Source organism: Acanthaster planci, linkage group LG01, assembly GCF_054643075.1.
Source record: "Acanthaster planci isolate LZ-2023a linkage group LG01, COTS_SCS, whole genome shotgun sequence".
NCBI lineage: Eukaryota > Metazoa > Echinodermata > Asteroidea > Valvatida > Acanthasteridae > Acanthaster > Acanthaster planci.
Genome location: NC_141777.1, coordinates 36388187 through 36411758, shown reverse-complemented (window position 1 = coordinate 36411758; position 23572 = coordinate 36388187). Strand labels below are relative to the sequence as shown.

Here is a 23572-nt window from a genome sequence, read left to right as displayed (position 1 = left end):
AGAGGTCACCGCCCAGCAAGCTTCTCTCGATGGAGTTCGCTAGCTGGAGACCGAAAGCTCGCAATGAACCGCTACTAAAAGTGTTAATTTTGCAATCGTTTTCAATGAATTTTGACCTTTAACACACTTACGATGATTGCTGTTAGCCGTGTCGTCCACAGCATGACTTTAGACGATTAGATAGTGGTAAATTAGTGGCCCTTTGTATGGATCAAATCTCGTCCGCCGCTGCTTCGATCGTGGGATACACATCCGGGAAATTTGTGACTTTCCCAAAATGGCGGCTTCGGAAGGGGGTGGAAGGGACGAAGTCAAAACCCAGTTTGGGACTCGCGAGGGCACATATAAACTGATGACGCTGTCCGAATATTCCTGGCCGTCAAGAGCTCCATACAACGTCCAGTGCTGCCATCCCGTCAGGGTGTCATTTACCAGCGTGGAAGATGGATCCGGTTGTAATGACAAGATCTGTTTCAATGTGGGCCGAGAACTGTATTTTTACCCGTACAAAGGTGTGCGGAAGGTGAGTTGTGACTGCCCAGCAAGCACGCCCAGTCATGCTGCTTTTGTGGTTCGTTACAATTAGCACCCTGTTCCTATAATAAGGAAACAAAGTTCACTTTCTCAAACTAAATAACATTTTGACCTTAAGGAACCATTACTGAATCCTGATACTAGGCTAGGGCCTAGGCGTAGTTTAGGTAGATTTTGACAATATTTAAGGAAGAAAACTTCAAATTTCTAACACGAGTTTGGCAAAAGACAACCACTCAGTCGAATTACACCATTTTGTTTTTCGTCCGGTTACCCGACTTGGGCTTTTCGGATTCATCAAAGCAAATCTCCATCCAGGTCAAGGCACCAGACTACATTCATTTATTTGTCGTTCACAGCTACCTTCGGGGTGGTCATGTACGCTGCCGTTTTACCCAAACATTTCCCTCAAAAACCAAAAGCCCTGTTCTCTTTTCTTTCTGATATGTAAGAGGACATCACCAACAACTTGTTCAGATAAGTTACACGTACTTCGAAAAAGTAGAATTTGTTCCAAGTTATAGGCCCTAATAGGAACGGGGTGCTAAAGGTAATGAACCCCCTAGCGTAGGGGCAGGTTGTGTTTTTTAGTTAGTGTGTAATGGTTTAAATTGGTTTTTAAGTAATGCCCATTGAAAATATGAAGAATCATCATGACTCATGAGCATGATTGGCCCACTAGCTCGCTAGAGATTGAAACATCCTAAAAGTCACAACCAGCATGACCAGTAGCCTACCGGACATGCCGGTAGGCATGTCCGGTAGGCTACTGGTAGGCTACATGTCCGGCAGGTAGGCATGGTAGGCCTAGCTAGGACCTAGGCTACATCATTCATAGGGCCTAAGCCAACTTGACATGGTGGAATTGTGTCCTCTGCTGTGGTAGTGGCATACCATTACAATGGCCAGATCATCACTTAGCATGGTAAGTGCCAAATATTAGGGCCAGATCATTGTTTATTGTCTGGGCCGTACATGTAGGCCTCAATGGGCTGTGAACTGGCATGACTGGTCTCCAGTTGGCAAACTAATGGCACAGCAATGAACAGATACGTGTAGATACGTACATGTATGCAGTGAGCCAGTGATTGAGAAATTTGCACGTGGATTAGTCTTGGGCCTAATCTTGTTCCACTGTTAACCTTTTTATTGTACATCATGTGATGAAATGTTTTAAATGAGGTTGGATTTAGACCTTTAACCCACCTGTGCTAAGATGCATTCTTGATGCAGTTGTCATATCAGTCAAAATCAGTCAAATTTCCCATCAATGGAAGACATTTTTGACTGTTTTTGACGATTAAAACAGTAGGAGGGTTAATTCCCATTAAAAATGGGAACATTTAAATGAGGCAGTAAAACTTCACCAGGGTAGCATACCATTTTGGCTGGGCAGTCCATCCTATTTAAAGCCCTCGTGGAAAACATTGTACTTTGGGAAAAAAATGAAACAATTCAAACATCCTGCGATTAAATGTAGGTTTTGATTTAAAACAGTGTTAACCCAAACCATCCTCAATCCTCCAAAATCCTCTGAATGGGTTTGGCGGATCTATGCTGAACGGTAAAAAGGTGTGGCCGATTGCAAAGGATGCATTGCGTAAAGCCTTGGGTTAGACCGTGTGTTGTTTGTGGTGCATATTATACGTGAAATCATCCATATTCCATGCTGCACACGGATATCAGTTGCACTGCCTCAACACAATGAGAGGAAGGATCAAAACAGACCTCTAAGGAACATGTGCGTATTCAAGAAATAACATATTTTGGAAGACTGCTCAAGGCTGTATTCAGATTTTGCATGGAAGAGGTTGGACAGTTTTTAAGGACTGAAGATGCATCCTAATGAAAAGAGCCGGAAAGAGTTCCATATAAGGACACCAGTACTTACATCCGTACAGTGACCTGTTGTCAGAAAGCGAAAACATGTCCAGAAAAGTTTAATTTAGGAGGGAAAAATACCAAGTCATTTGCTTAGTAAACACTTAGAATTTTTCAGACTAGTCTCAGGGTTTGTGCACGGGTTGTCAAGCGGGGTCTGTATATGGAACTCTTTCCAAAGTGCCTAGGGGTTTTAGGATGAAGTGATTTTATTTTTTGGGTAGAAAAACTTTATGCTATTGAGCATCACCTGAGTGTTGTGAAGGCTGTGACAACTACCGGTACATATTTACTCACCAAGCACCACCATCACTCGGTGGAAACAAACTACCGGTAATACAATGTAGATCTGATATGTTGTCTGTCATCGTACTTTTAATTTATTTTCAAGGGCATTATCTAAGGTGGCTTTATGGCCAGCTTCAGGGTGAGAAAATTGCTGAACCTGTCTACACCAAAATGTGCACCACATCTCGATTATTACCCAGCATGCTTAGTCATATTCAGCCAGCCAATAGGTACACATGTATATACAGTATGTACATGTACCTGCTGTTGGCATGATGTTTAACCAGCCAAGTGCTACATGTGTGCTTTCACCCAGCCTACATGTATCTGCCCTGAGTAGGATTGCACACTCACCAGCAAAGACGAGAGGGGTATACATCTTGGTGGGAAATTTTTCAAGCAGGCTCCTGCGCGTACAGATACATGTACATGTACCGTACCGGATGCACAGTGTGCAAAGGCTTTACTCTCAAACACAAGTGCTTCTGATGTCTGGGTTGTATATAAGGCCTTCCAGTTGCGGAACAGTGTACTTATGATACAGAGCAACGTAATAGCAGTGGAGCTGTCTGAAAAGCTTTGGGGATTCCAATCAGCATGAGGGTTAATGTTCAGCGTACATGAACCTGTGTGGGCATATGATGAATCCCTACCAAAGGAATGCCATTGCTACCAACAACAAGCCCCTCTTTTGATCTATCTCACAGCCAATATTACAGTTTGATGTACATTTTAACAGAATAGAAAATCATTACACTTTTTGCACAATTGTGATACATTCTCCTCACAGGATTTTGTCTGGAAAAGAGGCCAAAACATGGGCAAAAAGTATAACTGAAGTTGTGCAAGCAGAATGTTAGAGCCCTCATGTTTTAATCTCACTTGTGTCTCCCTTTTGATCACTCATCTGTGGCCATCAATTCCCCTCACTCCACACCTCCGTACATACACTGTACACTGAACAACCCGAGCGCCTTTCTGTTTGCATTATGATCACTCGTCTGTGCCGTCACTTCAGTGAGTTCACACCAGACACATTTAATGCTCTGTGCCCTTGGTGGATTTTTTGATGAGGAAAGTTTATTCCAATTTTTGGTTTGCTCTAAATGGTCCCTCCCCCTTCTAATTGGCACCAGCAATGCCCTTTGAGAATTTGTGTGAGTGGAATTGATGTTCCACCTCTGCCCATTCTTGTTTTTAAAGAAAAAAAAAGGAAACCAGAAATTGTAGCCCTGCTGCTTGAGGTACCCTTCTGTCTGTCCTGTGGCTTGTCCATATTTTAAACCCATATTTAAGTTTTGTAGGAACTGTCTCAAATCATGCACATACATGTGTATACATGTATGTGTATTGTCATACGTGTATCCTGTACGTTTACATGTACATCATATTTAAAGGTACAGTCCATCATTTGCAGCTAGCCAAAAAATAACTGATGAAATTATTGTTGAAATGCATATACATGTACTTGGTTTAGTTATGAGACAAAACTCCTCTGTGAAGTTCTTTCTGGCAAGCTGTAATTTTGAAGAAAATGATCAAAGAAGGCCATTGTCAGTGATGTGTCTAAAGACGCATTTTTGGAAATTGCTGTTGTTTCTTGTTAATTTGGTGAAGAACTGGCAAGTGTGGACACAGCCTACATGCGCATGCAGTTACTGTAATTCGTCGATTCAGTGTGTGATATCGTGTAGCTACAGTTGGCATGGCTGGCCGAACGAGAACCTGTCACAAACGCTGAATTTTGGCGCAATTCAAAACATGACTTGGCAACTTGTTCAAGTTCCTAGAGTATTGTTTATCTCACAATATACGGTATAATGGTACAGCATTCGCAGAGCTGAAACAGCATCCGGCTATGGAAGTTTTTGAGTGCCCTCATTTAGACTTTGGGAATTTTTGTTGCCTCAGCAGACTTGATGCACAAATGAGAAATGATGTACTGGTGCTCTACCTTTAACATGTTTAATGTAATCCTTTTGGACCTTCACCTTCCCTAGTCCTTCAGAATACTTTTTCAGGAGGTTCAGATGGTTTTTATGGATTTCAGAAATATACAGAGCCTCAGACCTGTTGCTTGGTCTTATAAAAATAAAAACAAAATTTGAGAGTGTAAGAGAAAAATGCATCTTGTTTTTTGTTTGTTTTTTCGTGCAGCATGAATATTTTATGCCAAAGTAGACATTTGGTGACAATCTATTGTCACATGCAGTAATACCACCCTACCGCAGTAGTGAACGGTCAATCTTGACTAAACCTGGGACATACCGGGACATGTACTGGTGTATAAATGTCAGATATCTACATGTACATGTACCCGTCAAGTCATCGTGTTGACTTCTCAAGACAACGAGTTGAAGCATTTATCAAGTCCTGAATTCTTTCAAAAGTGGCCTCTGTGTTATCAGAAATTACTGCCCAGTTGACGTGAACATAGAAAATGACTGCACGGTGGATAAGTTTGGCTGAAAAAGACAATACTAATTTGAAAAAGGCAAGATAAATTTATGTAAATCGGCCCAGTTTGAGAATGACATGAAACGCTACCCAAAAGGGAGCCTGTGTTGAGCAGCCAATTTCAACGCACAGTCTACTCACCACACTTGTACGTACTGGGTTACTGTACCGGACCTCCTGAGACTTGCATATCCAAAAACGAATGGGGAATGTGACTTTTCAACACATCACCTGCCCCTATTAATATGCACTGCTAGATCAGGTTGACACGTTTACATTTCCACCGATATTAACTGGAATCATACCTCTTCAACCAAGAGGATGTTGTAACTTACTAAAGAGCAAGTGAACCTTAAGTCCTCAAGTTTAAAAATATACATTGGGAGATTGTACATGTACGGTACCACAGTGACAGTCATGGCATTTCTCTGTGAATGTGTAGTCTGGGCTCTGTCCTTTTTTTCCTTTCAGATATGCACCAACCTTTGTATTTTCTTTTTGCTGACCAACTGACCCTGCACTGCACCTGCCTATTTCATAGGCAAACAAATGAGACCGGTAATGTAAAAAATACGGGCATTTCACAATAGTGCATGATCAAGAGTTTGCAATGCATTGGCCAATCACATTGTGTGAAATCTGTCGACCTGGTGCGTCTTTAGAAAGGGTCGACAGATTTTGCGTGTTGTGATTGCCTGACGTATTGTAAGCTCTTGAAGGCGCACTATTGTGAATCACCCATATTGATACCCATCCCATAAGATTATTTGTCACAGTTCTTTAATGAAAACAATGCAAACTTGTGTAAGTTCCATGTATCGTGAGAACTTACAGTACATGTAAACACAGACCTTAGTTTAGTACTGAAATTTTTTTGTTGAATGATGGCTCATATCATTATGGTACATGTTTCTTGCACTGTTGAGAAAGGAACCATAAGATTAAGAATTACATCCTATTTCCTGTTTATTTTATGTGTTGGTTCTAAAAGAACTGCCTATTCTCGCTGATACATGTACATATCAGTAAGGAATTTTATTCTGGTACATGTGCATTGAACATACACATATGTTTCTCCTTGGCTCTTTTTTTCTGGGGGTGGTGTATAAATTTAGGACATTCAGCTTGAACCCAAACCCTTCAACCTGTGGCCTGGATTTTAGACACGAGCTTACATACATTAGCACATGGATGTGTACCTCTTGTCTCTGGAATGCTTTTGTGCATCTTGTGGCCGGCGTGCATGCAGGCAGGCAGGTCACGTTGTCTGTGCTAGAATGTTTCACATTCTGTGACGCTAGATGGAATTTCCATCCACTATCTGTGAAGAGAACGTCATGTTCTGTACATGGTACATGTACATCGAGTCACCTCTCGCTTTTAGGGAGATGCCTTGGAGACTTTGTCTGTAAAGTGACCGGCTACTTTTACAAGGATTCGTGGAACAAATGAGTCAGGCTTTTTTGTGGAGGGAGTTTTGTTTTTAACTATGTCTGAATGCATTCTTCATATTGAAATGGGGGAGGGGAGGTACCGTGCAGAACTAGTGACATCTCATGGAAATGTACAGTGACTTTTAAAGATTTCTTTTTCCATACTGTACACTTCCAATTCTTCTGTTCAAGATAATGAGCAATGTGAAATACGTTTGTCTTGTTTAAGTTGCTGTTCATGTACATGTACAAATTTTCTTGTATGGTACAGGTACATGTACTTGTTTGTATGTAATGTGCTTGGGGCCAGATACGTAACACCTCAACAAGAGAGAATTCAGATCCTTTTTTGTGGTTTTTTCAAGCAGAATTCAATTTTCAACAGGAAATTCTTTTCACAGTGCTTTTCTGCTTGGGTTGATCATTGTAATTAGGGGTGTGCATTTGCGGGTATTTTTAGAACCGGGTACCCGTTTTTTGTTAACATCGGGTACCCGGAAAAGAGATCGCCTAATAACAAATGGCATTGCGCGCAACCCGGTGGATCATGTGCCCGAAACACGGTTCTTTTTGGTACATACGAAGCAAGCAGAACATTGTTCTAAACGTCGGAGTTAATCTCTCCTACCTTTTTATCAAACGAAATTGTTACCTTCAGTTTGCAAAATTTTTGTGGGTGTATGAAACAGAAAAACAAATCTTCACAGGAAACGTCAGAAAAAAGAACAGAGCTGCAAACCACCTACATGATTATATGCACCTGCAAACGCTCAAAGGAAATGTCCCGGATGCTGCATGACCATGGACACGCGGAACGCATGTGGCGTGCACAAATGGTGAGCGCTGGTCGTGTCACGTGCGGACCAGATCAGTGCCATGTACGTCACGGGTTAAAAGGCTTAAAGTTTTATGTACAAAAATACCACCGTAACTCGAACAATGCCCACACCATTACATCCACTTATTTTGAAGTTTCTGATTCAAAAAACCGCCACCAAAATGCTTCAAACGGCGTTGAAAGAATCGGAAGTCTATATACATGTAGGGTCAGGAGTCATCGCAAGTTTTTTTTTTTCTGACGAGGACCAGCAAGTTGCATAAATCAACGTAGCTGCAACTGTGTAATCCTGGCTTTCAAGACGCTGAAACTAACCTGATTGCAACACGGGCCCAATTGTAGTCCCCTTCAGGCAGTCCAATCACTGACACTGCAGCAGCCATGTGACCGTAAAAAGAAAGGTCATGTGACCACACATAAGGAAGCCCAAGTGAAAAAAATAGCAGCGCTTCATGTTGTTAAATGACTAAGCGATACGAAAGTTTTGCCACACGAAGGTACGTACCACGATGAAGTGGTTTAGTTTTATAAATACTTTTTCAGGATAACTCCATTCCCTTGAGGTTCAAATTGTCGAGATTTTAATGCATAAGTACTTCGACAAGTGATATTTGATTGGTCGACTGTATTATGACTTGCACCTGTCAACATTTCCTTTTTTTCGAATGAAAAAATACTTGGATTTGAAATGCTTTAGTACAAAAAAGCATCATTCTTGCTTTTTTGGTCAATTCCTCATCCACAGTTCCACTGAATCACTGAGGAAATTCAAGTTGCTTTAATTTAAAAATAATTTTGAAACGGAATATTTCTTGGTATAAAACTAAACTGGTTCTCTGACTCATTGGGTTTGTAGCGCACATTTAGTGCTTTGATTATAAAAGGCGTGGAGTCCCAGTACCGCAGGAATATTACACAGTCCGCTCTCGCTTCGTCGTCAATCCCGACATAAAGTAATTTTCATTCATATTGTTTTATTTGACAAAAATACTCTTAATTCAAACAGTAAGCACTACTTATTCCGCACAAAAGTCATTTAGGCCGACAGGGCGTGATAGTTACAAATACAGTCATGCAAGTGTACATCAACAGCGCTTCCCCCTCATAAGACAAAACTCCTTCGGTCTCTTGTTCATATAGGTTTGGTACAGTCATTTTCCTAGTTCCGGATCGCGAAAATTATTCAGTAAGACTGCAGCTAAAAAATCCTCAAATTCGAGTGAAATATGGTCAGAAGTCAACTTTGTGTTTTGGATATACTTCAATTTTTTTTTCAAAATGTAAGCTTTTATATTTGGACTCACAGGATCGATCGACAAAAGTGATGATGACACCTTTCCTAGTTCTGGATCGGTTTAGGATCGAGACAAAAACGTCTGCACAAATAAAAAGTTACATGTACCACACGAAAAATCCATTTTCAGCCAAAACCATTGTAAAAAATTGCTTTTCTAATAGAGAATCTTTTAATTTTGAGAAAATTAGATGAAAAATAAGAATTCCAATTAATTAAAAAGGTAGAAATTGCGTAAGGTTTGACTCGACTTTTAAACTGTACAGTGAGCTATCAACGTTATCCTCCCCGCGCCGCACAGGTGACGAACCCATTACGTCACATACATTTCTGCTGCGCCCGTGTAGTTGAGTTCGCAACGACTTTGCGTGGTAACGCCGCGCGATCCGAGAGTGGGGGAAAAGCTTGCAGTTTTCGCTAAATTAACAAAAACGGAAACTCTAAAAAACTCATTTTGATTAAGCAGACATTAGATGCAAAGGTTTATATGACTATTCAATTTAAAAAAATATTTAAAATCACACGTAGCGAGTGACCTATCGCCCGTGAATTTTAGTGGTTTTTTCGCTCTTGTGAACTAGGAATTCCAGAACTAGGAAAATGACTTGCGGTGCAATGGGCGGAGTGGGTAACAAAATTAGCTGTCGATCTCCGAATTCAAGTTTCATGTATGACCGCGGGACCGGGTTTTCATCGGCACGGTGGTTTTCCATGAAGTCTGTCCTTCAGTAAGAAATCTCACAGACATTTTATGCATGAATGTTTGTTCCTAATTTATTTACTTTTTTACGGGTACCCGGCCCGGGAAAATGGAACCGGGTTTTGAAATCGACGGGCGGGTACCCGGGTACCCAGCACAGGCCTAATTGTAATCACTTTGAGATCATAATAATCATAATAACAGGTACCGGTATTTATATATAACAGGTTTGCCCTTCCGGTATGAAACGGAAGTGTACAAAATGGTTGTAATTCATTTTTTTTAAGCCATTTGTCAAAAAGTACAATGTAAGTCTCGATTTGTAAAAGATTTGTGGTCTGTGGTACCTGGGTTATTGAATACCGGTATATCTCCTAAATACTGTATTTCATTTCATGCACCGTACGTAACGGTACATGTACATGTAGTTTGCAAAGTTTCCATTTTGTGGCTGATAATAGCTTGGCCAATCATTTATGCTGGATGTACATGTGCTAGTACTAATACCTGAATACTGTACATACCGGTACATGTACGTACTGTACATGTATATGAATGTATGAACATGTGGGTGAGTGTACACGTATTTGACATGTCCATGTACAATACAAGTGCATTTATGTACATGTATAATACATGTAAGTGTCCTTCACCCGTCAGCGGATTCAGAAAAAGACCACCGGTAAGAGGTAAGAAAACAATGCAATCATGAACATGGCCCTGCGTGGATGCTAGCGAATGTGGATTCAGTTTGTGAACATGTACATTTGTACAATGTACATGTACATACATGTATACAGGTACATGTATGTTGGGTGCTAGTCGGCTTATGTATGTACAATGTACATGTACGGACAGTACATACCTTATTATATGCACTTGATAAAAGTGTGGACTTTTGACCGAATTAATTCAGCAGGAATACCATTACACCAGTTACATGTACATTTCCTTTGTTGAGAAATTATTCCCGTTATGTACCCGGTACATCATACCGGTACATGTAATCCCCAGAACTACATGTACATGTGTACTTGTGTACAGTGCTACCTGGTAGTACAGCTCCATGTATGGACGTGTACATGTCCACTGCATTTAGAATTTACTTTAGGCCTATGTAGTGACTTAGGAATAGTGGAAAACCTCATTGTGTGCTTGCCTTTACAAGTGGCAATACACTTTGACCAAATTACATGTAATTCCTCTTGCTTCACCGTCGCGTATTTGTAACACTGCATGCTCAGTATTTGTCCGAGAGCTAGTGATTATAATTGACAAGCTTACTTGGGCTGGACCTGAACCCACAACCTCCTGCTTACTGATGAGGATGTCTTAATGACTGAACCACTGTACCGGTACAAGTACATGTTGGTGGCGTCAGGGAGATGTTAACTTTTAATAACAGGGTTTGCCCTTCACTGATGTACCTGTAGATGTTATTATATATTCATAACACTGTGTGCTCAGTGTTTGTCCAAGAGCTTGCTGGAGAAATTGTAATGTAATTTTTTTCATTTTAAGTGTAGATACATGTACATGTACACATGTACAAATGCAGTTGTCTTTTTTGCTGTAGTCTCCACCTGCATTGAGTAGTGATGTGAGTGTTTGCTGAGATGTCCAGTGCTTGCTGTATGCTTCAAGAATTGTCTTGATAAAAATTATTCCCGGTTCTTCTCAGAACCACACATACTCAAGAAAGAGATTGATGCATGGTGTAACTGCAATCGTTTTACTCAAAAATTATCATTGTCTAAAACCCCAAACTTTGTCACCATTAGGAATGTCATTGCAATTAATGCTATCAATGACACTTTGGTGGAATTGGAAATGTTTGGAACTGGCTCCAATTTCATCGTGGGAATCATGATCAGTTACGGTAGGTTCAAGTCCAACTTCCCTGACCCCCAAACAGAGAAAAATAGAAGTAAACCTCTAAGAATACTCATGGTTGAACAGGTGAAGGATTAATAACAGGATCATTAAAAAGGTGTTAATTGTACAATTGCCCTCTTGAATATGGGTGTTTACCACCTACATGTATAAATGCTGGTATCCGTCGCCGTAGCACTTTTTACATGACTTGAATCTAGTGTATAGAATTGGTGATTTCACCTCAAGACTGTTTTAAGTTCGTTGAATCTGTGTTGCCAGGGAAGGTATAATTCACCTGAAATTTGGACCCTAGATGTACCGTAATCTAGGCTCTTTTGTCCTGGTATGGACTTCCAACCTCCCTTGCCTCTGAAAACATGAGTTCTCTTTGGTGAGTTTACCCAGTACTCACATGCAGTGTGGTTGCTTATATTTCGTCAAGAAAGACCAGATGTCATAATACTGGTGCACTGGCCTGTCTTCAAGCCTGTAGTCAGATCGCAAATGCTCATGTAGGTGTGCCGTGTATGATACATGATAAAGATCAACAGTCATGACAGTTACAATGTATGTACTTAGTATCTGTATGTATTTTTCACAATCATGTAACATTTAATGCTGAAGAGCTTTCTTAGATAACAGAAACTTTTAACCTTTACCAAGCATCAACAATGAAAAAGGTGGTTATTCTGCTCATGACCTGATGACCTCAGACCGGGCACTTGTTTCATATTCTCCTACCGGCATCTGGGTAACCTTTACTTGTACATCTGCAAGTCTTTCCTGGGATTAGTTGCTCATACAATGTCTGGAGAGACAGGCCAGTGAAGAGCCATCTCATTCTCCCCGTCTTGTTTTGTTCGTGGTTTGTCCACTCTCTAGACAATGAGGCGAATTCATGCCCAGAGCACGTGCACATGTTGCACGCTGAGACATGTACACATCTCACGTCACAGTGGTGTACTCGTAGGACGGATGTGTTCAGGATTCTAGACGGGTCCGGTCTGCCAGCGTACATGCTCTTTGTCAGACAAACAGTGCCTGGGAGAGCCTCGGCTTCAGTGGGCATGTGAGAAGTGGGCGTCCAACTTCGTCATGAATCATGCATGCATGTCCAAGATGTTAAAGTAGTGTGCATTTACACGTACATGTATACATGTAGCACATGAAGCCTATGGATACATGTACCATACAGTGCACCTGAAACATATCTAGACACCCCTGTAGTAAAACCCTTCTCAGTGAGAATAGAAGATTTTCTTTCATGTACAATTTACAGCATTGACCATACAGTCTACTGATACATTGCATAAATCAGTTGTCTCCCTGTGCATAAATTTTTATAGTTCAGTTCAAGTGCGTATTAATTGATTTAAAAAATTCGCATATACACAATCCTGCGTAAATCTCATATCTGCACAGTTAGTGTGTAAAAGGCATTAGCGCGAGAACCAGCGTGTGAACCAACAAGCACGTGAACGTACATGTATGCCATTCTTTTGCACTGTACTTTCTGGTTCAAAATGACGTCACACTTCGCAACTCTATGGGGCAGTGCGGACATCCGGGATTCTCGCAAAATGACAGGTACATTTACTGCGCCGGTGAAAACAGCCACCTTGGCGACGTACGCACGCACCAGCCAGTCCGAGGATTGGGTTATACAATCTTTCTTTGATCTGTACGTATGCGTGCGCTCGTTGCAGTTGTTTTCATCGGCGCGGTGTGGTTGCTACCCGTATTTTTGTGAAACTCCCGGATGTCCGCTCTGTCCCATAGACTTATCTGAAGGAAGCCAGAACTGGTACACTGTACTACAGTGGCATCACACCATGTGCATGTTCTTCAAGTTGACCAATGCACACATTACAAGCATGTGAGGTGGGCTTTTCACCTCTTTGTGACTGTGCCACCACAGTTCTGGCTTTTATTTCTGGCCAGTGGATAACACTGCCAGTGCTTGCACATGTATGTACATGTATACATAAATACATGTATTCCTACATGTACAATGTACATGTATTTACGCAGGCCTGGCGATGCAGGTCTTCCCTCAGAGGATGTGATTTTTTTTGTTTCGTAAGATGAGTTTTGGTTAATGAAGCCTCATCGATATGTACATGCAAAGTATCATGGGTAATTGTATTTCGGTGGATCACGTGACTGTATGCAATAATTTTTTCTTTCAAAATCTAAAAAGTTCTACCGTAGATGTACATGTACCGGTATACAGCTAGTGTGCATTTGTACATTTTCTCTTCCTAATGCATTTGAAGTGAGACATTTAAAATTGTACTGTATTTTGTTTGTGATCTTCACAAAATGTGTGTGTCTTGTTCAGCTTTGCTCTGCTGCAGTATGCAATCTCCTGCTCTCTAATATTTGCCATATTTGATGTTTATAAGATCGCAAACTGAGTAATGTAGGCTGTATTCAATGCAGCACACAAACCCTCATCATTTTACCACCTGAAGGTTCCTCTTGGCCATATTAATGTACTTTCACAATTTGCGATGTACAGTGTACTTTTCCTTAAGTTCTATTTCTCTGGATAGCAGAAGCTGCCCATTAACCAATTGTCAAAGCATTTCACTCCTCGCTCATTGGCCGTTGCTTTTCAGGCTGCCGATCTGACCAAACCTCTGGACAAGAGGACATACAAGGGCGGCACCCTGCCTACCTGCCACGCCATCAACCAGTTCACGGCCAGTGCCCAGAGCATCTCCCTGTTGGTAGGCTTCTCTGCCGGTCAGGTGCAGCTCATCGACCCCATCCGTAAGGACATCAGTAAGATCTACAATGAGGAGGTATGTTTTGGCAGGGCGGAGGCAGGGCACAGAGAGAAGAAGTGGGAGGGAAAATTGGAAGGTACATGCACTCTCATCAACAGACTGCTGCGTGGATGTCGTCATCTTAACGGTTATGTGGTTTGTAGGGACAGTACGATAAATTTGTGACCTATCCTGCTTGGTATGTTAGCGTCATGGGTTGTGTAAGTTTACAAGGAGTGCTATGGTGTGTTAGGTATGGTAGCCGTGGCTAATTTTCATTTGAATGTGCAAAATCACATGGGTCTCCACATTGAAGGACAGCAAAGGTACATGTAATAGCCCTAATAACAGTCTCAAATCCTTCGATTTCAATAGGATTTTACATACACCCTATCGGGTTAGGGTTAAGATATTGCCCAAACGTTTTGTCTTGGAGGAGGACACTATTTAGTTGCTGTCCTCTCGTTGAGCTTCTTACCTGATAAGCTCTCAGAAGCAAAATCTTGGCTAAAATACATTAACCATTTCCTGCCAGGATGCCTGAAACCGGACAAAAGAGCTGCTGCCTTATAACAAAAGACCGCACTCAGAACAAAAGACTGAGCTGCTGGGAATTGCTAACATTTTTTTAGTTGTCAATAGCAGAGGAAATCCGTTATTGTTTTGAAAGATTATATATAGCACGAGCGGATTACCACTGGGGCCAAAAGCGTTCCAGCGCTCCAGTGATGAGCGATACAATACCGCTGCATGCTAATCTGGCCCCTATTGAAAAGACGCCAGCAGCACACTGTGCCAGTTTTGGGAACAAAAGAAACTTATGTAACACCGCGCAATCTGGGCTCTTTTTACCAGGCAGCAGGCCTGGCTGAAATACTCGGGCATTAATAGATATTGTCTGTTAAATTAGAGTAGCCACCAGACAGTCATCCGTGTGGTTGTAAACATTCAGGATAAATGCACTTATGATTTTTTAAAAAAAATTTTGAAACGGAAAATCCCCCGGTTTTATCTCGTGCAACTTCAAATTAAACCAGGCAGCAAGTGGTTATTACCTGGTTTGTTTTGTAATACATGTACACTGTAGATCTATCCTCGAGGTCCCAGCTGACAAGTTTTTAAAAATGGCCAAAATTTGTAGCTAAATGCTCATATTTGTAGCCATTTATTTTTTCATGCAGTACTAAAACACAACTTTAAGCTCACCAATTCCTCAGGGCTAAAGCCAAAGTTTGTAAATGTTTGTCATCGTCTACAGTGAAAACTAGCAGCCCAAATCCTGCATCTTGGCACTTTCCATTCGTCATTGTTAGTAATACACAAGGGTTCCACAGTTACTTAGCCTCAAGGACTGTCTGCCTTCACCATCATTTAATACTGCCACTGTAGTCATGTTTGCTGCTGATAAAAAAGAACATTTAGTGGAATTACACAAAGCATTGGCTACTGTGAATTTTTCTTGACTAATTTTGCTGCAGAGGCTGATCGACAAGACCAAGGTAACCTGCCTGTCCTGGGTACCGGGGACGGAGCACATGTTCCTGGCCGCCCACACGAGTGGCCAGATGTACTTGTACAATGAAGGGCTTCCCCCATCAAACACGCCCCCCCATTACCAGCTCCTCAAGCAAGGAGACAGCTATCAAATCCACACCTGCAAGAGCAAGTCCTCGCGCAACCCTGTCTTTAGATGGGTCCTGGGAGATGGTGCCCTTAACGAGTTTGCCTTCTCCTCAAAGGCCAAGAACATTGCGTGTGTGTCACAAGACGGATTCTTGAGAGTCTTTGATTACGACACAATGGACCTGCTTGGCACGATGAAGAGCTACTTCGGTGGACTGTCTTGTGTGTGTTGGAGCCCAGACGATAAGTATATTGTTGTGGGCGGGGAGGACGATCTGGTGACAGTGTGGTCGTTTCTTGATAGGAAAGTTGTGGCCCGTGGTCATGGCCATGGGTCGTGGGTCAGTGTGGTCAACTTTGACCCTTTCACCACCACGGTGCTGCCGAACGATGAGGCATTCTGTGGAAGCGACGATGATCTTAACGGAATGAACAGCCGGGAACGGACTTACAGCAGCCACTCCCGGACCTCAGTCATCAGCAGTGGGGAGAACAGTCTCCCGGAGGTGTCGTACCGCTTCGGATCAGTCGGGCAGGACACCAACCTCTGTCTGTGGGAGTTCACCGAGGACACGCTGCGCATGTTCCAGCCCCCGAATCGGGTACGGACCAACACTGCACTGTCAGTGGGACAGACGTCCATGTCGCAGTCCAACAACATCGCCTCCCACAAGCCCGTGGGGAATGCCACCGGCCACCCGGACACCGGCAGCATCAGCAGCAAGTTCTCCAACCTCTCGCTGTCGGACAAGCACAAGGACAAGCACAAGAAGGATAGCGTGAGCAGCAAGAGCAGCATCCACTCCCACAGCAGCAAGGTGCACCTGCGGCTGCTGGAGGAGGCCTACCGCGTGGGCACCAGCGCCTGCCCCCGGCTGGATGAGGTACTGATGCTGGAGCCCCTCGTGGCCAAGAAGATTGCCCAGGAGAGGCTGACTGCCTTGATCTTCAGGGAGGACTGTATAGTGACAGCATGCCAGGAGGGCTTTGTCAGTACATGGGCAAGGCCAGGGAAAGTGGTGAGTACTTGTACATTATACAGTACATGTAAATGCTCTTGCAGTGTCCATATGTATCAGTAACGTTACCAGGAATCAGCTTTCCCAATGGTGTGTTTTTGGCAATGAAGGGTGCACAGGAATGTGTGCTTTAATTTGTGTGAATACCAGATTGTCAAATGATGGCCCAAACCAAATAACATCTTCCTAATGTGGTTGCTGTGTTTCCGAAAAGCGAAGGCGGTAACTGATGCCTGTGCCAGCCTAAGCCATTGTCTTGTGACCTAAGCCACTTCCCATGCACATACTTGTGTGTTACCCTTGTAGCCAGTCGAATCAGACAGGGCTTAATACAAATGTCATACCGGTACGTGTACAAAGTGAGGAAACTGTGGTTACAATCAAACCTTTGTACCAGAACATGGAGTAGGGTGCCAGTCTTAAGAAAAGAAATTGCATTCAGACTTTGTCAACTTAGAGGAAAAACCATTGCCTATTTTACTGCAAGTTGGAGCTAATTAGGGTAAATTTTCACAGTAGGCCACATTTTACTTTTCATACCACACGAAGGGGCCTGCTTCTGTGTAATTTTGTGTTTCACATTTTGTTGTTTTTATTATTATATTTATTACTTTTAATCATTTCTGATAATGACACCAAAGATTCCGCAAAAACTCCTTAGGCACTGTAGCTCGCAAGCCTGAAGAAACCTGTAGAGAGGAGAGAAGCAGTTACAGTTTCGGAGGTGGGAGGAAAACCCCAGAGGAATGTTCTGGGTCAAACCCACAATATCAGAGAGGGACTGAAAACTCAATCCACATGTGGACCCGGCCGGGATTCAAACCCGGACTGTAGAGGTGAAAGGCGAGGAAAGGACCACTACGCCAACCTGACTCCCCGTTTAGTTGGAGGAATGCAAACTGGCCCTGCTGTCTAACTGGTAGTCTGCCAAATGGTGTTTTGAAAGTGGAGACGCTTCGTTAACCAGTCAATGATGTTCTCTTGTCCTCCAGGGAGTTCATTCAGCGAAGGGTGGGACCGTTGTGTGAAGCAACCAGATAATTCACTTATCTGGGGGAGAGACCAAACATACTAGCCCATCGACTAGTGGCTGACAGCCTCAGCGATGATTGGGACATAAGACACGACTCAGCATACACAGCCGCTGCCGGGGGGGGGGAGCAACGGAGACCATAGCCTGTAAAGTCGCTGCACATGCGTGGAAGGGTTTTTGTGCAGACACTGAACGGTAGCACCCGGGTGGTAAACTACTCTCAGTATTAATGCGGAATACATGTACGTGTTCCTATGTCTGGGCTTGCGTTTGTGCAAATGTTCCAATCCATCCATTTCAGTGACCTGCGCCAGTTTTGAGGCAGACATTTACAGCAGAGAGAACGTCTGCCAGAGGTGCTGGGCAGAATTTTTTTTTCCCAAAACAAAGAAACAAAAAGCCAGGCTGATTAATTTGTATGTATGTACTCGGACCCGTGGTTTCAGATGGTCACTGAAGCTAAGGATGAAAAGTAAATGAACAAACAACCACTGCTCCGAACAACCCACGATGACACCACCACTTTAACCACACCTTTTACTTCAGCTTTTCTGCCTTGATGTCCATTGCAGATTTCCGTTTGTGAACGTTTGTGTAACTCCAGCAAAAGGTTATATCTTATAAAGGGACTGTGTCGTCTCTACAAACATTAGTCAAAACCACTTTTGTTTATAGGCCTATGTAAAAAAAAAATGGAGAGAGAATTTTCTGGAGTAGAACAGAAGAGTAAATTATGAGATTTGAATATTCATGGATCTTGATACGGTTATATGACCTGTGGCCATGCCATGAACAGTATATTAATTTTCTGCTAAGTGTGATGACAGATTTTACAAGTCCTGTCATGGGGAGTCTACTCCATATTTCATCAAAGGTGTACATTGTATGTTACCCACATTTGTCATCTAGGGAAAAAATGAACCGTACCTTTAAGTGGCTTTTACTGTATTTAGTAACCCAAAACTGACAATATAGCACTTAGCAAAGTTATCACACACTCTGCCATCATCAAATGAGAGTCAAGTGGCTGTGACCTTCTTGTGGGTCTAAATTTCGTCCGGATTTCTACGATCTCCAGTTTGTTAGTTCAGCACAGTTAGACGCCACCGAGAGGACTCCACATGTACTCCAGTTCCACACTGAATGGCAGAAATCTCCTGTCAGATCCTGCCTTTAGCAGCTCCGCCCAGAGTGCATGGAAGCCGGATGTGCCCAGTGAAGCTTAGAATGAAAGGCTGAGAGGTTTATGGTTTGTAGTGTACCCGTATACATCCCACTGAATGCTATTTCAGGCAGTGCCTTTACTGTTCACATGATCTGCTGTCAACACTTTAGTTTGAAACTGTACATTGCCACATTGACAAGATATCCAGTGTGACATGCATTAAAGATCCCCCACGTGATGCAGAAGCTGTGTACACCAGGCTAATCTACTTACTGCATTCTCAATAAACATCTGAAAAGAAAAAGGGTACCCCTTTGCCACATGTTGTCATGCATGCTTTGACATGCTGGCCCTCTGGAGTTCACACCTGGGTTTTACGTGGGATTTGAATGGTGTCCAGATATGCTTAACAATTAGAAATGGGGGTATCCAAACTGTTGAATGCTGTGATTGTCTGTCGCGGCGCATTGTGCACAGCAAACTAGAGTGTGGTCTCTGCTGGTTGGTGTCAGTCGGAGCACCGCACAAGATGGTTCAAAGCCTCTGATTCAGGATCGGATGCTTGCCTGTTCGCTAGGATTTCTTTTCAGGAATAAAAAAAGGACGTAAAGAGACAACAAAAAAAGGAATTATGTTGATGGCAATAACGTGGCATTCATTAGTATGTTAATGTGCAAAATTTATATACCTGTATAAATGTGAATTCATGAATTTTATATATTGGTGTGATATCAAAGATGTAGAAAATTCTTTTATGTTTTAGTTGGCAAAAGACTCATGTAGAAAGGTTTTGTGTTAATTATTTCTGCCTGATTAAAATAATCTAACAGTGCCTGTGATTGTTTCTTTAAATGACACCATTAAGCAGATGATACTGGTAGTTGTGAATGTATTTTAAGATTTCTGTTAATTGAATGGAATCTTTTGATTGTAAAGGTTTTGTTTTTTCAGCGCTGCAAATTATCATTTGCTGTGATACAGTCGAATATTGTTTTACACTGCACGGCCATCGCTCACAAACAAAACAGTTGGCTTTGTTTTGCAAACAATCGTGAATCCCACAGAATGATCCACATAGCCTTTTATGATCATTAATTTTTATATATGCCCGAGAAAGAGAATGGTCGCCCTTTATTGGAAAGCATCACTCAGTGGTGTAGGATGTTGGCATTATGCGGACGAAATCATCCAGGGTTCCTGTTGAATTCAATTGTGCGTCATTTGCAAGCTTGTCAAGCCAAACATGATCTGGAGTCTTTTTTTCTCTCTTTGGGTAGGGTCACATTTCTATTTGGACTCGTTGTACATGTACATATAATACACCTCAGTAATATCGTTTTTTCTTGGTCTTTGGACAATGTTTCCTCACAGCTCAGCTCTTCATCTTCGATACCTTTCCAGTTACTTTTGCTTTACGTATTTTTTGTGACCATTATGCAGAAATGATTGCATTGCTTTGGCAAAATCAGTAGTTGTTTGAATCAAAAGCATAGTAACTGATGCAAGAAATGCCAAAAATAGTAAAAAGAGTTACACTTTATTTTTGTTTTCCACACGTAAATAATGTCCATCGGATATACAAACACATCATTATGGTTGTCATGTGCAAGGCCTACTACCTCTAGTTGTAACAGATTGGTGGTCGTAATATGTGGGTGCACTAACATGTATGTAAACGATTCTTCAAGAAACTCCTGCTTCTACTGCTGACATGCCCATGGGTTCCTCATGCTCATTTGGACACATCCAGCTGCTGTGTGGAACAGTAGGATTAGAAATTAAACTAATGTGACAAATGGAATGAACATGTACAGAAACAACTACTGTAGTTGGTTGGTTTCTACAAAATTCCCGTCTGAAAGGATTTTGCATGTAACACAAGAAACTTTCTTAAAATTTTTTAATTTAGGAATGAGCCTCCAGCATTGTCGGTTTGCATCTTTTCCTTTTCTTGTCCCCAAAGATCAGTTGCATTCATGGGCACACACAAATACACCTACGGAAGCACTCAGGGAACGCTGACTTGGAATTACAATTAGGCCTGCTACATCATCAGCATTGTTCTGTCTTGATAAGAAACTATTAGCTTGTTGTAATATATAGGTCTTTGGCTATGTCTCTTGCCAGCATGCACATGTACCCATGCAACTGGCAAGGACCTAAACCCAGTGGTAGACTCATTACTCAGATGTAGCCCTAACGGGGCTGTCAGAGAAGACCGAGTCAGCAAGTGTTGTAGAAAGCCTCTTGATGCAGCCCAGCACACGGTAGCTATTTTGTTTTCCCCAAGTGAGAGACTGGATCTGGCATTGTTGTAGTCGGGGCGAGTCGGTCACAAGTTCAGTCAGAAGTCATTTCTCATGGCCATTTGCAGAACCGGTCACAAGTAACCAGAGGAAAAGTGACCAATGAATGTGTTTGTACCATGCCATTTGAACAGCTTGCGACTGCTTAACCACTTCATGGCGGGGCATTTTTCAATATTGATGATGCTGGGCCGGCATGATTACCATTTTTCCATTTTCAAAATCCTTCAAAAATTCATCATTTCATTTAACGGTTGTTCATAGCCGCAGGAAGTAATCTTTAGGCACTACTCTAAGTTGACAGGTGACCTTCATTGACGCCTGAGTATTTCAGCCAGGCCTGCAGCCTTGTAAACAGAGCCCAGATTGTGCGGTGTTATATAACTTTCTTTTGTTCACGAACCTGGCTCAGTGTACTGCTGACCTCTTTTCAATAGGGGCCAGATTAGCGTGCAGCGGTGCTATGTGGCTCATCGCTGTGGTGGTGGAGCGCTTTTGTTCCCGGTGTTAATCCGCTCACTCTCAATGCCCCAAACCCTGGTATACAATTTCAAAACAAGGCTGGATTATCACCACTTTTGAGAGCGAAAAATGTCGGTAATGCCCAACAGCCTGGTCTTTTGTTACAGGGCCGTGTTTCCTTTGTCCGAGTTTGGAGACCCCGGCCATGCATATAAACCATACGTCTCCGATTCCGGAGTCCCTAGCAGGAAGTGGTTAATATACAGTGACCTGTGATGGACTTGCAGGGGCTTGTGTTGCTCTCAACTATAGCCCTAGATGTAGTCAAGACTCTGTGAAGTCCATCGTAAGTCATTTACAGTCTAATAACTCTAAATAACAAGTTTGTCAAAGGACCTGTCTCATAGAAGCCTTCCTTTGTCATTGTTTATGTTCCTGTTATTTTGTCATGTGACTTGGTGATGCACTCAGCTGCCACTTTGTAAGCTGAGTCCGTCTTGACGAGTAAAGGAAATGAAGTTTATAGCTGAATAACAAAATAGTGCAGGTTTCAGGATGAAGTAAATTTATATCTGCTTCCAATCGTTTTTCCAAGTTTCACTGGTCTTTATGTTCATCAGGTTTTCAAGTGAATGTACATGTATCCCACATTCAATTCTGAAAGCACTTAAAATCCAAAATTTAAATGCAAATAGTCCAGAAATTTTTTTTTACTAAAAGGAAGTTCCAACCATCCCACCAGTGTGGTACTGCACTTTTGTATGTAACATATCGACACAGATGTTACTTTTTGCTTTCTTTATGTTCTATTAAAAGAAGTTCTTTTGCAGTAGGCAAGAAATGGATTTGTTTGTGCAAAAAATACTTGAATTTTTGAATAATTTTATGTGATTTTTGTCAGTGTACTTAGGCAACAATTCTGTGGAAGTAACTGATCCTGTATTCCTAATGTTTCAGCTGAGAATGACATTGTGTTTTAATGTAGCAATGTAATTTACTCGACTATTTTTCAAAAAAAAAAAAAGAATTCAAATGATTATTTTTTAAGAAAATAATGTCTTTTTAGGAGTGAACATGCTTGCTTGAAGAATGCCCAAACTACATGTTGGTTATGCAGGCTGTGTCTCCTTCCTTTCATGTAAATATGGAGTCAGTCGGTGGTTATTTAAATCTGGGGGGAATGGTGGACAATAAAGTGGAGAATGAGGAGGAGGGAGTACAGCCAGTGATCTTCGTTTTGTCTCGTCTTTTGTCGCTGAGGATGAGTGATTGTGCAACCGGTCTTTGCCAGGCAGTTATTTGAGATACATTGTTCTCTTTCCACAGGCATGGGCATGACATAGTTTATTGAATATGCTTTCATCTATACTAAATTATGGTAACTAGAACACTTTCAAATTGGACAAAGGCAGATGTCCACGAGTGATGAGTTACCGTTACCTTCGGTGAGCCTAAAAGCAGTGGCTTGTCAAGAGTGGCAGCCCCCTTCCTCCCCAGAAAATGTTTGTTTTTGAAAAAAACAGTGATTTGGGGAAGGGGATTTCAGTTCACTTCCTTCAAAAAGCATGTGAATATCTATATTTAGCCTCACCTCTCAGAATGGCCACAAGAGGCTTCCATCAAGAAATTTCTACACTTTGTGGCCCCATAGAACATTTTGCACACCTCCCTCCCCCCCCCAAAAAAAGGGGTTGTGGATCCTGGCCTTTTTCCACAGTTGGTACCTGCACTTCAGTCTGCTAGTGTTGAGTGCTGTTCCCAAAAAGCTTTCCCTCGCACTGCATTAGAGGCCAGTCACACAGTTGTGTATTTTGCCCATTTAAAGACTTTTCCATCTTGGGAGGCACACCCTTGATATAAAAGGCTGGAAAGATAACGGAGAAATCACACTTT

At 42.1% G+C, this 23572-nt stretch overlaps 1 protein-coding gene across 1 annotated transcript; it reads left to right on the top strand.

Annotated features, from left to right (window-relative positions):
- Position 1: 1 nt before the first annotated feature.
- On the top strand, positions 2 to 22900 carry wdr20 (WD repeat domain 20). Its single transcript, XM_022238459.2, has 4 exons — positions 2 to 523; positions 13922 to 14107; positions 15550 to 16713; positions 17706 to 22900. The coding sequence occupies exons 1-4, from the start codon at positions 278 to 280 to the stop codon at positions 17739 to 17741; spliced, it is 1632 nt and encodes a 543-aa protein (XP_022094151.1). The 5' UTR covers positions 2 to 277; the 3' UTR covers positions 17742 to 22900.
- Positions 22901 to 23572: the final 672 nt, after the last annotated feature.